This window comes from Filobasidium floriforme (assembly GCF_021052385.1).
Source record: "Filobasidium floriforme strain CBS 6241 chromosome Unknown HD553scaffold_5, whole genome shotgun sequence".
Classification (NCBI taxonomy): domain Eukaryota; kingdom Fungi; phylum Basidiomycota; class Tremellomycetes; order Filobasidiales; family Filobasidiaceae; genus Filobasidium; species Filobasidium floriforme.
In genome coordinates this window covers 591,611-604,619 of record NW_025763626.1, presented here as the reverse complement: position 1 = coordinate 604,619, position 13,009 = coordinate 591,611, and the positions used below count along the sequence as shown (strand labels likewise).

Sequence of the window (13,009 nt, the reverse complement as noted above, 5' to 3'; positions counted from 1 at the left end):
TTTAGTCTATTTATGGTGTCCAGTCGCTTGTTTATGTGAAACGGCCCTTCCACGTGTACTTATATTCCCTTTGTTGTTCGCAAAGGGGTCATCCCCCGCGATCAAGGATCCCGCCCCTCAGGAGAAACGGGGTCGACTCCGGGGTTGACGGGGCTGCCTCTTGCTCTTTCTGGTACGACTCGGATCGCCATGGAGCATCCCTCGTAAGCGTGACAGCGTATGTGAGAACTGTTTCACGTTCATTATTGTGAAAACATGCTGTTCGAACTGGATGACAGTGGACCGCAGGCAACGTACCTACACATGGAGGTGCGTACTCGCTACGTCACGAAGGTTCGAATGAAAGATCAAAATCTGGGGCGTGCAACTAGATAGTCTTGAGCGGTATAGCAGGTCGATGAGCAGAGGCTCGCGACGAGACGGGAGCAAATAGAGCCATCGGCATGACGGCAAAAGGATCGAGGGCGAGCATATTGAATATTATTGACGACATGTGGCTAGTCTATATTTCAGGATAATAGACAGCTACAGTGACTATCATGGTATTTTCGACGCGGTAGAGTGAAACAGGCTCAGTCGGAATCCTGATTCAGGATATCATCTTTTGCTTGTTTCTTCGTTCTGGGCTTGTCGATGATGATCCCGTCGGCATTATACCCCCAGAAATTGTTTAAGTCCGTCCAATCAGGCCAGACGTTGCTGCCTATGAGCAGGTAAGATAGATTGAGCTCGACTTCGTTTCGTCACCTTTGCTCTGGAAAACTCACTGATCCCGTGCTTGAATGGGTTGGGAATCATTCCGTCTGGCTTCGTTTCAGCATAGGATTTGACCCATTCTCGAACGTACTCTGCGTCGAGCGCGCGGTTCGAATCCTTGAGCGTCTCATTCCTGAAAAGCGAATGTGTTCTAAGTACCCAGCGGGGACAATTGTAGAATGGGAGCATACCATATTTTTCCAGCCTCTGTCTTCTGTGTGAATCTTTCATCTGGCCAGAGGATGGCTTGAGTCTTCCAGTTATCCATGGTGAAGCCGTCGACCTCGCGGTCATTGCTGATCGGTCCTCTGTGCAGCGGATCGGCGTCAATATCGATTTCACATTGCGTCAAGCCGCAGACGGTGCTAGACTTACTTGAGGATAAAGTAAAGCTCCTGGCTGATGTCTTTTCGCAAATTATGAAATACCAATGGTCGAATGCCGAAATCCTCATCCTGGGGAACTGCGTAATATTTAGAGAAGCCGTCCTTGGGTATGGCGTTATCCCCGCAGAATGGCGCGATAGCAAGTGGTTTCCCATATGTCTCAAATATCTTGTACTTCTCTTTGTCTTTGTCTTTGATTGTTCGGCTCGCTTGATCATGTTTGGAAACAGCATCACCACTCCGCATTGGTCCTTATTCTCATCTACCCTGCCCATCATGGTAGTTTCGATGGATTCGAACGAATAGTCTTCTCCTTCGGTCCAGTAGAAGTTGCCAGCCTGACCGGATAGGCGGATTCAAGGAGAGGTAAAACATTAGACACAGTCAGTAACGGTCAGATTTGCGCCCTCATCCGGACTTTGATTCACCTTCTTCACGTTCCAGAAAGTACTTTGTCGAGTATCCTTTACAGTTTGATCGTTGAAGTCCTGATGATCGTCGCTCACGAACTTCTCTTCCATATCTTCGAAGAAATCTTCAAAGTATCTCCAGTCGGCGCCTTCGCGAGCCCAGCCTTTGACGGCCAAGGGTAAAAGGCAAGTAGCGAGAGCGATTGTACAGGTAAAAGAGTACATGTAGCGAGGTGTTATTCAACGTATGACTGGTAAAACTGATCCTCCCTCGAGAGGTTTGCTATCAATTCGGATATGAAGTCCGTTGTGTCTGTTTCTATCGTTACTCAATCACTCTTCATTCATTCAATTGTCGACGTGTGCGCGCAAATGGATATCTTATATCGCTTCACGGGAATGAACTCGGGAACGAACTGAAACTCATTCGGCCTCGAAACCAACCACTCTTAAGAAAGGGGCTGGATCTGCCAAGACTAACGTCCTCCCTTTGTTCAAGCTCTGTCCTTACATGGGGAATAGGGTTTGCGTCTTCCACTGGAACCCCTCGAAATCCCTGGTTTGAGCTCCGACTGCCAAGAATTTGTCGTCGACACCTTGTGACATCCTCAACCGCCAGGTCACCATTTGCTGCTTGGATGCGTGTGTTGTTGCTGAGCGGGATGATCGGGGCGAGGATGTGTACAGTCCGTCGACGCATGAGTGTCTCTTCCCAGTGATCTTGATTATAAAGTATCTGACTAACAGGGTCCGATAGAGGGGCCTCGATGGTGACGAAGCTGCCTCAATGTACCTTACTTCGGCCCTCGAGACCACTCGTCGCTCCGCGCTTGTGCTGTGATTCTGCTTGCGGTAGAGTTCTTGTATTAGCTTCATCTTGGAGCGCTTTTTTGTCGATATGTCATTAAGCCAGCAGCCAGCAGAAGCACAGATTGTTCTTACGGTTGCACCTCGATATCCCAGGGAATTGGATATCCCTAGTTGAACTGGAGTTGTTTAGCATAGTAATCAGGGGGGCGACCGAAGCATATATGAATATAGGATGAGAGAGATGAGCGTGTACAAGTACTACTGTAAGTACACCGGCTTGAAGCTAAGTGCGCTTGTGAGATCCGCCTGACTGTTCAAATCGGAGGATCAGTGATGTATCTATCATCCTCGCCCCAACCCCAAAATTGATCGATTGTGGGATATCTTTTCCAAATTGCATGGCCTAGTAGATGCGGATCTCAGGTTCAGCTATCAGTTTCGTCTCAAACCTTGCCCTGCCAAAGACTCACCACGACGGTAACGGTACGGGTTCGGAACGTTGCCCGCCCAAACAGTGTCGGCGTAGTGTTGCACCCAGTCTCGAATGTACTTGGTTTTCGGAGGCATAGGGGGCATCATGAAGTTTGGGACATTGCCAGCTTCCTGTCTTTCCCAGCCGTCACTGCAATAGGCTGCTCAGCCATTTCGTCCGAAGACTTTCGACTTACTGCTCAACCACTCACAATTGATCCCAGATGGCATTCTGCTCTGTTGGCGTACCAGGAAATTGCTGTGTTTCGTTCTTGAAATTTGAAACTGGCCACCAATCCTGCTGGCGATCGCCCTGAGCATTGCTGTGGAGAAACAGGCAACTTTAGGATTCGACAATCGAGCGACGAACAATCACTCTATATCACTCACGTGAGCACAAAGTAGCTGTCTCCGGAGTAGTTGTGGATAGCGGCGTTGTGAAACACCACGGAACAGCGTCCGCCGTTGTCGTCCTTGTCCGCTTTACGGCCAGGATACTCGGCGAGATTGTCGTCGTCGTCCTTCCAATCGCGCGATACGAATGGTCTAGTAAGCGCTTGGTCGATGTTGCCCGTCTTGTTGAGCCTGGCTCTTGCAAACATGTTGTCGTAGTAGAACACCACACCGCATCGAGCTCCGGTTTCATTGGCAGGCCTTAGGTGATTCTCGACTTGACCAAAGTTCTTACTCTTCCCTACATCCCACCAGGTGCCCATTCCCCTAGCGGCATCGGCGTCTTGTCTCGGCTTACCCTCCAATTTATCGTGCGTCCACTGGAAAAATTGCTGGAGATAACGCCAATCTTCTCCATCTCGATCGAAAGCGCCCAAAGCAGTCGGCAAGGTTGCCAACAGTGAGGTGTAGAACAAAGATATCGATAACATACCGGTGGACTGTGGGTCTACGAAAAGCGTCGAACGGCCTGTAGGGTCTTTTGTGGAAGTCGCCGAACCTGCGATCGTTGCCTATCTGGCAGGAATGTGCATCCATTTCTTTTCGTGGATCTATGATCAGTCACTCTGGCGCACCTGAAACTGATTCCCTTTGAGTACCAGATGACACGCAGCTTTCAACGTGTTTTTGTCCCTTTCGGCCCCCTGATTTCCCTTGAAACCCTAGGGCACCCCCTGACGGGGCTGGCGTCAGTGCTGATAGTATACACTGGTGATATGACATGGGTTTCAGAGGCCGATTAGCTGTCTTTTCAGCACCCCTCTCGCAAGAAGAATTCATGCTATCTCAGGTCGTGAGGCACGGCAATGAGATTGTAGAGTATCTGGACGATTCGGTATGGTCATCATGCGTCCTGATAGCAGGAACTGGACAATCCGCTGTCAATTCGATTCTGACCGATGTTCTACATGAACATTGTCTATCGATGAGACTTATTATCGGAACAAGCTGCTAAGAACATGTGAATATGAAAAACTGAATCACATTCCAGCTGACAACAAATGACTACCGGCCGAGGAGACCATGCCGCTTGACATGGACGTCGATCCCAGACAGGCGGGATCGTCTTGCGTCTTCTCAGTTACCAACGGGATACTCAGTGATATATTTGCCCTGATTGTCATAACCCCAAAACGTGTTGATTCCCGTAAATTCAGGCCAGGCAGAGCTGCCTTCGTATCGCAAGAATATCTTTCGTCAGAGCTCAAGGATGGCGGCCATCACTTCGAGTCATCATCAGACCTCGAGCTCACCTATGCCCAAAGTCCATGGATTCGGTACCATGCCGCTGTGATGGTGATTCACATATGCCTCGACCATGTCGCGGAATTTCAGTGTCCATTCCCCGACGTTCATGTCGTTCCATTCCCTTTCGTTCAAAACATAATAATCATTAGCTATTCTGCGTAGTCTTGCGTCGGACCGATCGGGTCCTGGACACACATTGCAACAAGTATTTCGCCTCTGTTATAAAGAGTGCCGGCCACACCTACCAAGGCGACTTTGAAGTCCGCCAGACGCTGCCTGGGATTGACTCTGTCTTCGGTCGAATTCCTGTGAGAAGGCACCATGTGAGTATTCTGATACCATTGATGGTTTCATATCAACTCTTACGTGAAGAGGACATAAAGATCGTCCTTGAAGCCTTGATTGCCAGACATCTGATGGAAGACCACTGAACTATTGTTCGAGCCTTCAGGGACGTATGCCGGGAATTCCCGATTCAACGCAGGGACCACATTCTTTCCGTAAAAAGGGGCCACGGCGAATGGTACTCCCCAAGTCTGTTCCAGGGTAGAGTTAGCCTTCTTGGAAGCTGCTCTCTCTTTCATCGCTGGGAAGTAGAAGGCAACGCCTGCGGCAATGTAGACACTCCCGTCAGTCTGATAGGCGCTTGAACTGGCAGACAACATAGCTGAATGAAAATACCGCAGACGTTTTCATCCGATCCTGTTTCCCACTCTGTGGGAAAGTTTTTCGCAGCTCCTGGCACGACGTTCCAAAATGTTCCCTCCGCCCGAAGCCTTTTGGCCTCGGTTGCATTCTTCTGCTTCACGCTACTGTCGATGAAGTCGTCGAGGTAACGCCAGTCGCGTCCGGCGCGATCGTATGCTAGCGCTTTGGGCAGTGCAGCCGAAACGAACGCAAGTAGCAGCTTCTTGGATATCATGTCTTGTCGTGCTGATACCAGCGTATCGGACGGTATTGTTACTGATGTAGCGGAGAGATCTGAGTGGTGAGCCCGTACAGATCATCCGGCACAAGGCGAGTCTGCTGTGATAATTCCGATATTAGCGATCGGCAAGCATATATATTCATCTTCACCATCATCCACACTCGCAACATCTCCTGCGGTCCACCCCTTGAAAGCATCAAAGGACGGAATATCGCTCCGCATCGCCCCTTAAGCGTCGGTGAAGGGAATGAAACGTCCAATCTAGATCCAAATCGGGAGCGGCGACCCTGATTTTCGAAACGTAATGAGGCGAAACTCTGACGATCGCGAGGGAATTCTGACCCTCTTAAATTTTTCCCCATGGCGAAGATTGGACCCAGCCTGGAGGATCACAGAACCCCTTTGTGTTGTTTCGGATGGATACTGGCAATCGCTGGACAGTCCAGGACCATGGTATGCTGCGACGACTTGAAGGCTTCGGCAGTGGGTTTCTCAAATTTCGGATCACATTCCATCGCGTCTCGGAAGCGCCGTGTACTTCTTTTACAACACAGCTCACCTGCTCGCCCTCGACCCTTTACAATCGGCCGATACATCGTCCGACATCTCCCCTCAAAACGAACCAAAATCAGGCCTTGTTCTTCAGCTCACGCAGGGCACCCATGACCGAGACCGCATCAGTAGCGCCGGTAGCCTTCCTGATAGGGCGAACACCGTGGGAAAGTCAGCCCGGTGTATTCCTTTAGGAGACTGTACAGCTCACACCCACTGGACGGCCGGCTGATCCAGTCGCATGAAGACGTTCCACTTTTTCTCATCGGCGATTGTCGAGAGCCCTGCGGTACAGTCGTTGTCTTCTGCCAACTTGGCCAGTCTGAAAGTGCAATATAGTATTCAAAAGCGTCGGTTTGCGTGCTGCTCTGTTGGATATCTAATGACTTACCGCTTGACGTCAGCGTTGTCGGGTTCGATCTTGAGCGCAAACTTGGCATTCCCGGGGGTGTACTCATGACCGTTGTAAACGATCGTGTCCTCGGGCAGAGTCCCGAGATAAATCAAAGCCTTGTGCATCTCCTCAGGAGTACCCTCGAAGAACCTTCCGCATCCGCCTTGGAATAAGGTGTCTCTGCGATGTTCAATTTCTCAGTACCCCCGTCTCGATATGTGCTTGCTCCTCCTGCTGACTTACCCGGTGAAGACAGCCTTCTTCCCTTGCTCATCTTGCAAATAGAAACAGATGCTGTCCTGTGTATGACACGGCGTATGGAGCGCCTTGACCTTGATGTTCTTGCCGAAAGTGAATTCATCCTTGTCCTTGATGACCGTATTGGTCCCGGGAGATCGGGAGCCGGCATAGGCCTTGATGGAGGACCCTTGGGGGTGGTTCGACAGCTATAGATATGCACAGGGACCCGGTTAAAATCGAGGCAGAAAGGTACTAACTAAATATGTTGCGGACTCACGAACTGGATGTTGCCGCCCGAGTGGTCATCATGATGATGCGTCGTGATCAAGGTCGTGACCTACCAACCCGCCATTCCTCTTTCGCGATCAGCCCTCCTCCCGCTCCGTCATACCTTGTTTGACACTCACGTTCACTCCCTTCTCCTTGACCAACCCCAACATCTTCTTCCAATCATAAGGATCCACCACGGCGGCTTCGTTGGACACCTCGTCGACGACGAGGTACATCCAGTTGTCCGATCGAGCCAGGAGGGGGTGGATCTGCATCTTGTGGCTGCATTCAAGACGGCGGTGTCGGCGACAAGATGTTTGAGGTTGCACCAAGGTCACTCACGATATGGATGAAGAGAAAGATCTACCGAGAAGCCTTCGAATCGTGTCAGTGCCTGAACATTCGCAAGTCTCGGTCCGACCAACTATCCAGAGCTTGTTTGCTTACCGGTTGAGCGGAACAAGAGGTGTCTTTTTGACGAATAATCTGGCGAGTAGCATATAGGCTACGGCTGAGGCGAGAGGTATAAGATAGTACTTGATACGGTGCAGAAAGCATGCAGGAACAGGGTTTGGGGAAGAGTTGGAGAGCTATTGATTCGAACATCGAGCATCGACCTCCGTCCGTGAGCTATTACCGGCGACACGGGCATTCGATTACGTCATCAGTAGGACGGCTGACGACGATCATGTTCCCCTCACCTCGTATGCGATGGTCAGCGTACTCTGCGACGCATCCAGATACACCACACATGCCCTCGAAGAAGAGTACGGTCCGGCAGTCTGCCTGAGACTCATTCCGGAGGCCTTTCCCGTATACACGAAGACGGACAAGGATTTCTTAGGATCACAAAATCGTGAGGTCGTGAATGATATCGTAATAAACTGTCATATATTTCCGACGCCACAGGCATCGCTTCTTCTCGACACTCCTTCGTGCGTATGTGTGTGCTCGTAACAAAAGCCGGTCTTCCCAGATGAAAAAGATTTGGCCCCAGAGTGATGGACCTTCGCCCTCGAATGCCGATTTCTAATCGCTTGAGCGTTCCCCAACTCAAGCGGTCCTCAAGATTAAATGCACGCCGCTATCGGTATCCACAATCGAGCTCATCTGACCGGGTTCGAGAGCGAAGGTGGCGTCCTGCGAGGTAGAGCGGGCGATTCGAGTCGGATGGAGGGAGATTGGCAACGAAAACGGGTACAAAGACGATAGCAGGAAGCAAGGAATAAAACCGATCCGTCAGTTCACCTCACCCGCACTCGTACCGCATTCCAACCTCTCGCGCTGTGTATGCAGCTCGACCACTCACCTCGAAGGGCTTCTGCATGTTCCCCCTCGCAAACCACCCCAGATCCCCTCCCTTGGCATGACTGGCACAATCGCTCTCCCTCGCGGCGAGCTTGGCAAACTCCTCGCCCAGCTTCTCCGGGTTCTGCTGAGCCGTCTGGACGAGTTGAGCCTCGTAGGACTGGAGGAGGGAGATGGCCGAGGACTTGGGGGTGGTGATGTTCGGCTACGGTATGAGGAGGAAGACGAAACGGCGGACAGAGCGTATCCTGGGTCAACAAGCGGATCGCAAATTCAAGAGAGCCAGAAGAAAAGACCACATACGTTCTTCCAACTGGCCGGCCTTCGACTGCCACTATGTTTGATCAACAAGTGACTCGCTCTGACCTTGCCATCGTTGACCTTTTGGCCTAGGTACTCCTTTGCTCCAGGCCAGGTGTCGATCTCGGCCTGGGAGTATCCTAGAGGAGCCGACCAGTCGGATTGGTTGGTCTGGGTGTTGAAGTAGTAAGGCAGATTTTTGGATTGGGACCAGCGGACTTCGTAGATGATCTCGGGCTGCGGTCACGAGGCGGATGTTTAGCCCAAGCAGGTGGTACTCGGTAGTGGGTCAAGGGTGCAGCTTACGGCCTTTGCAGACATGATGATGGCGTGTTTGCTTGCTGTGATACGGTGCGCTGATGTGGTTTGTGATTTATAACGATGGCGAATGTAGCTATGGATGGTGGCCTGGGGGTAAAAGCGAGGTTTCGCGATAATAATGGCTGTGCACATCATCGCTGTTCGTCATTCATTCCACCCCATGCCACTCGAAGGCTCAAAGGCTCCGTTGATGATGGTTGATTACATAAGCACACGATGATGCCGAACCGATGGGTCCCCTACGAGTCTCTGCTCTCCCCCCCCGGCCGGCCCGAGTGGAGGGAGGGGACGAGGCGATCAGACCAGACCAGATTAGTACACACACAAGCTAGCATCATCGACGTCGTCCACCCATCCTAGTCCTCAATTCGACATCCATCGACCACACAACCACCTCATTATCACAGTCATATCGTCGTAACACCTGCTGTATTCCTTGTAGCAAGGAACGACATCGACCCATCCTCCTGCGTAATCTCGCGTCTCGGTGACAAATTTCGGTATCGCCAGACCGAACCCTCGCGATTCGATCGTCGCCTCGTCCTCATCGGACTCGCACCTATACCTATCCATAAACACCTATATCTCCTCACCTGAATCTCACTCACCACACCACACGCCACATCTTGCACAATGGCCCTCACCTTTCCCTCGTCCGCCACAGGCGCGACCGCCGTCCCTACCTCGACATCCAGTGGGCTGTTTTCCGGACCCACGACCACCTCGAACAATAACAACAACGGTTCAGGCTGGTTCGGATCGGGAGGTGGTGGAGGGTCTACATCGGCCTATTTCCAGACGGTCATCATCAGTCTGGTAGCGTTGGCCGTCTTGTTGATCATCTCCGTGGTATGTACCCGATTCATCGTGTCTTTTCGATCCGAACGAATGCACTACTGACTGCCAGGCCTTGTTCCTCTTGTCTATGCTCCCACAGGCCTTTCTCTATTACCGTCGCCGTCGTATGCGTCTCTATTCGGCAGCAGACTGGCCGTTCCACGACCGTTCGTTAGGGGGCAACATCTTCTTTCCAGGTGGTGGTGCTGCGGGAGGGAGGAACAAGGCAGACAAGGACATTGGCGAGAAACCCGAAATGTGGGAGGTCATGTTGGACGACGAAAAGATCGGCGCCGGCTCGACTTTGGGGAACGGGGCAGGCTATGGAACGACGATGACGAGCGAAGAGAGGGAGATGGAGCAAGAGGCCGACGAGAAGAACGGGTCGTTGTTGAGGTGGCAACCTCTGAGCATCGTCTCGCTCACCACGCAGCAGGCTAGCGTTCCCGCCTCGTCCGCCGAGCAGGATGCTGGGGCTACCGGAACGGGAGCAGGGATCGGCGGCAGGCCGACGAGCATGTTTACTCGAGGGTTCTCATCGTCCGGACTGGGGCATGCAGCGGGGATGAACAATAATACCTCGGGGACGGAGCCCGATCAGACGCAACCAAGCTCGACCACGGGAAGCATACCCAGTTCATTACCCATCCACCTGACGTTCATCATCGCCATGCCTCAACCGCCCACCACCGAACCTACGCAACCCCGCCCGGCGCCGACTTATGGGTATGAAGATGAAGAGGGGGAAGATATCCCGGATGTCGAACTCGGGACGACTGTCATCAACCTCGACCTCCCTGCGGACATTACCTCTCCTTCCTCATCAACAGCACCTCCTTCCTACCCACCTCCGATTTCGACGGGTAACGCCCCGATCACCCCAAACCGACATACATCGCTCGGACAAGTCCTCGGACTTACGCCTCCTCACGCTCAGAACCAGACTGACGGCTCCGGTCTCACGAACATTGGCGGGACGACGACGGGTGTGTTGAGCCTCAGAGACGTCCTCGGTCTGCCCGCACCGGTGCAGAGGAGTCGGCGGGAACGGAGGCGGGAGCGGGAACGGGAGACGATCGGGGTCAGATGATGGACCCGGTCATACCATGCCACGTCACGGCGTGTTAACAGTAGTAGCAGTAATATCAACATGTTTTCCGTTTTATCTTGTAGGCCGTCTATTTTTGCCTTGCTATCCCTTGTCTGTTTCTCTCCTTGTAGACCAGCCCGTCAAAGCGAAACGGGTCATCCGATAGAATGTATCGTTCACATAATGATCTCGGTCCTCATATATGGCTAGCTCGTATGCGAGCGATTTGTACAAAGCGTGAATAAGTGCAAGATGCCACGTACAAGGTACATCTTCCGCGCAGATAAAGTCGTCGTTTCGGTCGTATATCGGTTGCGAGTACCGGATCGTAATATCGTAAGGGTGAGGAAAGGCAAAAGTCAAAAAAGTTACGCTAGAGGCACATCGTAAAGGGACTCGGGCTCATTCGTAGGTTCTCGCAAGGACGGTTCCGGGTGGAGGATACCCTCAGTCCCCACTCGATACCTTTCTTCCTCCCAAGATGATCTTGACCTTGCTCCAATCCTGATCTCTTCTCAAGCTCGCGGCCGCGGACGAGTAGGCGCCAAAGCTAAACATCAAGGCGTCGCGTGTCATGAGCTTTATCGATTCGCTGTAAGATCCGGGCATTTTCGAAGAGACTCACGAACCGTCCATGCTCCCGCCGGCATACTCGCTCTCGATGTTCTGCCCAAACGCGTCCGAGTTGTTGCGGACAACCAGGACCGCCTGAGCAGCATCAGGGTGGATGGAGCTGTCGTATGTCAACCCAGGCGGAGGAAAGAGCTTGGATTTGGGTACGACCAGGACGTGTCGGGTGTACGGAGTTTGCTTGAACATCTCGCTCAACAACTGGGTCGCTTTCGGGTCGGCATAGTCATTGAACGCGAATGCTTTGAGTGTCCTCGGCGGGCATTCAGGGACGGCCTTTCGGACACCGAGGATGGTCAATCGGTTCAGTAACGTCGGATGGAGGTTGGCGGCGAAGATGGAAGCTGGATCCCAGGTGTAGACGTACCCCTGTTCGGGGCCGACCATGTGTTCGAGGACTCGGAACTCGTTGAGCATTTGATGCTCTGCGATGCCGGCGAGGAGTTCGAGCGAGAGGTACGTCTTGGTAGGGCCGCTTCCGAGCACAAGGAAAACGTCGGTTAAAGCTAGCTTCTCCTTGGTAGCGGTGGCGTCCAAGATCAACTTCTCGATGTGCCTGATCGCTTGGTCGATGGTCAAGCAGAGGTAGGAGGCGACCTCGCTCATGCCAGGCAGAACCCGCTTCGCAGCCAGATGGTAGATTGCATGCCTCTTGAGCATCATGTCGTATCCTCCTCTGTATTCCGGATTCGCTTTAGAGTGTGCGTTGGGAACGATCATATCGTCCACCAGTGGGACGCCTTGAATCGGGCCATGTGTGGGTTTAGCAAACTCGTAGACGACCTCTTTGTTTTCAAAGTCCTGCTGCACAAGGCCGGACATGATGACCACCCTGGCCTTCTGCTTCCCCGCCTTGTTCGTTCCGAAACCGGCGATCGAATGTCCTCCCTTGAACGCATAGTCACCGTGCATCAGGATGGGAACAAAGGGGGTCACGAAATGATGCAAGACCCCCTCCATGTTAGTAATTGCGTCCCCCGTCCTGTACTTGACGCCGATCGCCGCGTCCTTCTTGTTGGTCATTAGATGATTGACGAGGTTCTTTGGAACGAAAGAAGTCACACCGAGTACCGGCTTGGCGGCGAGATGAGATCGTTCAAGGTAATACGACCTGGGATCGGCATACTTCTGAACATGTGTCGACCAGATCTGGGACGCAGGGTCAGTCCAAGTAGCCGTCTCCTTGAGATTCGATTGAGTATCACCTGGGAATGAATTCGGAACAAGATGTTGTAGAATCAGCAACAGGTCCAGAAACCTGATCGATGATGGCGGGAAGGTGCCATGTACATACCTCGTCCGGCATCCTTTGAGCCAGACGCATGGCCCGGTTGTTTTATGGGAGACAGACCGGAAGCCAGCATTTTTGCTCCTGTGAGGGTGGTGTGACTGAAGGAATTCGCTTTGGGTATGTATTCTCTCATCAACCCCATGGCAATTGTCGGGTGAGCGAGTGAGAAGGAGATGGATGTATGATTATATGACATGTAGTCCTCGACAGGAAGAGGGATTCGATTCCCTCGGAAGCATATGTAAACATGAGATCATATAGCTGAAACGCTCGCCGGGACCCACGAATTCCACGAACACAAAGGGGAGACAGCC

At 52.2% G+C, this 13,009-nt stretch overlaps 7 protein-coding genes across 7 annotated transcripts; 1 reads left to right on the top strand and 6 right to left on the bottom strand.

Annotated features, from left to right (window-relative positions):
- Nucleotides 1–680: 680 nt before the first annotated feature.
- HD553DRAFT_307300 (uncharacterized protein) lies at nt 681–1,658 on the bottom strand. The gene is made up of 3 exons (XM_046179403.1): nt 1,571–1,658; nt 1,132–1,480; nt 681–1,064 (listed from the first exon to the last, which is right to left on the bottom strand). Exons 2-3 carry the CDS (start codon nt 1,418–1,420, stop codon nt 685–687), a joined length of 669 nt encoding a protein of 222 aa, XP_046038481.1. The 5' UTR covers nt 1,421–1,480; nt 1,571–1,658; the 3' UTR covers nt 681–684.
- A 912-nt stretch (nt 1,659–2,570) lies between these two features.
- HD553DRAFT_348607 (uncharacterized protein) lies at nt 2,571–3,847 on the bottom strand. The gene is made up of 4 exons (XM_046183397.1): nt 3,224–3,847; nt 3,046–3,156; nt 2,833–2,984; nt 2,571–2,765 (listed from the first exon to the last, which is right to left on the bottom strand). The coding sequence occupies exons 1-4, from the start codon at nt 3,715–3,717 to the stop codon at nt 2,677–2,679; spliced, it is 846 nt and encodes a 281-aa protein (XP_046038480.1). The 5' UTR covers nt 3,718–3,847; the 3' UTR covers nt 2,571–2,676.
- A 574-nt stretch (nt 3,848–4,421) lies between these two features.
- On the bottom strand, nt 4,422–5,412 carry HD553DRAFT_187807 (uncharacterized protein). Its single transcript, XM_046176995.1, has 3 exons — nt 4,901–5,412; nt 4,540–4,840; nt 4,422–4,458 (listed from the first exon to the last, which is right to left on the bottom strand). The coding sequence occupies exons 1-2, from the start codon at nt 5,197–5,199 to the stop codon at nt 4,684–4,686; spliced, it is 456 nt and encodes a 151-aa protein (XP_046038479.1). The 5' UTR covers nt 5,200–5,412; the 3' UTR covers nt 4,422–4,458; nt 4,540–4,683.
- A 545-nt stretch (nt 5,413–5,957) lies between these two features.
- Nucleotides 5,958–7,672, bottom strand: HD553DRAFT_187825 (putative hydroxyacylglutathione hydrolase). The gene is made up of 8 exons (XM_046176996.1): nt 7,366–7,672; nt 7,261–7,281; nt 7,056–7,200; nt 6,926–6,985; nt 6,652–6,854; nt 6,406–6,588; nt 6,232–6,336; nt 5,958–6,160 (listed from the first exon to the last, which is right to left on the bottom strand). The coding sequence occupies exons 1-8, from the start codon at nt 7,416–7,418 to the stop codon at nt 6,091–6,093; spliced, it is 840 nt and encodes a 279-aa protein (XP_046038478.1). The 5' UTR covers nt 7,419–7,672; the 3' UTR covers nt 5,958–6,090.
- Nucleotides 7,673–7,775: 103 nt separating this feature from the next.
- On the bottom strand, nt 7,776–8,962 carry HD553DRAFT_307280 (rotamase-domain-containing protein). Its single transcript, XM_046179402.1, has 4 exons — nt 8,833–8,962; nt 8,530–8,763; nt 8,228–8,431; nt 7,776–8,058 (listed from the first exon to the last, which is right to left on the bottom strand). The coding sequence occupies exons 1-4, from the start codon at nt 8,845–8,847 to the stop codon at nt 7,972–7,974; spliced, it is 540 nt and encodes a 179-aa protein (XP_046038477.1). The 5' UTR covers nt 8,848–8,962; the 3' UTR covers nt 7,776–7,971.
- A 241-nt stretch (nt 8,963–9,203) lies between these two features.
- On the top strand, nt 9,204–11,002 carry HD553DRAFT_348603 (uncharacterized protein). Its single transcript, XM_046183396.1, has 2 exons — nt 9,204–9,696; nt 9,785–11,002. The coding sequence occupies exons 1-2, from the start codon at nt 9,481–9,483 to the stop codon at nt 10,772–10,774; spliced, it is 1,206 nt and encodes a 401-aa protein (XP_046038476.1). The 5' UTR covers nt 9,204–9,480; the 3' UTR covers nt 10,775–11,002.
- A 393-nt stretch (nt 11,003–11,395) lies between these two features.
- Nucleotides 11,396–12,768, bottom strand: HD553DRAFT_322580 (uncharacterized protein; the record flags this gene model as incomplete). Its single annotated transcript, XM_046181298.1, has 2 exons — nt 11,396–12,609; nt 12,699–12,768. The coding sequence occupies 2 exons, from the start codon at nt 12,766–12,768 to the stop codon at nt 11,396–11,398; spliced, it is 1,284 nt and encodes a 427-aa protein (XP_046038475.1).
- Nucleotides 12,769–13,009: the final 241 nt, after the last annotated feature.

Coding starts and splice junctions, on each gene's coding strand:
- HD553DRAFT_307300 (XM_046179403.1), bottom strand. CDS start 1,420: ATGATGGGCAGGGTAGATGAGAATAAGGACCAATGCGGAGTGGTGATG. Junction 1,065..1,131: donor GAGCTTTACTTTATCCTCAA/GTAAGTCTAGCA, acceptor TCCGCTGCACAG/AGGACCGATCAGCAATGACC.
- HD553DRAFT_348607 (XM_046183397.1), bottom strand. CDS start 3,717: ATGTTATCGATATCTTTGTTCTACACCTCACTGTTGGCAACCTTGCCG. Junction 3,157..3,223: donor GACAGCTACTTTGTGCTCAC/GTGAGTGATATA, acceptor GTTTCTCCACAG/CAATGCTCAGGGCGATCGCC. Junction 2,766..2,832: donor CCCGTACCGTTACCGTCGTG/GTGAGTCTTTGG, acceptor CGCATCTACTAG/GCCATGCAATTTGGAAAAGA.
- HD553DRAFT_187807 (XM_046176995.1), bottom strand. CDS start 5,199: ATGTTGTCTGCCAGTTCAAGCGCCTATCAGACTGACGGGAGTGTCTAC. Junction 4,841..4,900: donor GATCTTTATGTCCTCTTCAC/GTAAGAGTTGAT, acceptor GCCTTCTCACAG/GAATTCGACCGAAGACAGAG.
- HD553DRAFT_187825 (XM_046176996.1), bottom strand. CDS start 7,418: ATGCTACTCGCCAGATTATTCGTCAAAAAGACACCTCTTGTTCCGCTC. Junction 7,282..7,365: donor CCTCTTGTTCCGCTCAACCG/GTAAGCAAACAA, acceptor GCTTCTCGGTAG/ATCTTTCTCTTCATCCATAT. Junction 6,337..6,405: donor GACAACGCTGACGTCAAGCG/GTAAGTCATTAG, acceptor TTGCACTTTCAG/ACTGGCCAAGTTGGCAGAAG.
- HD553DRAFT_307280 (XM_046179402.1), bottom strand. Junction 8,432..8,529: donor GGCCGGCCAGTTGGAAGAAC/GTATGTGGTCTT, acceptor CTCATACCGTAG/CCGAACATCACCACCCCCAA. Junction 8,059..8,227: donor ACATGCAGAAGCCCTTCGAG/GTGAGTGGTCGA, acceptor TCTACCTCGCAG/GACGCCACCTTCGCTCTCGA.
- HD553DRAFT_348603 (XM_046183396.1), top strand. CDS start 9,481: ATGGCCCTCACCTTTCCCTCGTCCGCCACAGGCGCGACCGCCGTCCCT. Junction 9,697..9,784: donor TCTTGTTGATCATCTCCGTG/GTATGTACCCGA, acceptor ATGCTCCCACAG/GCCTTTCTCTATTACCGTCG.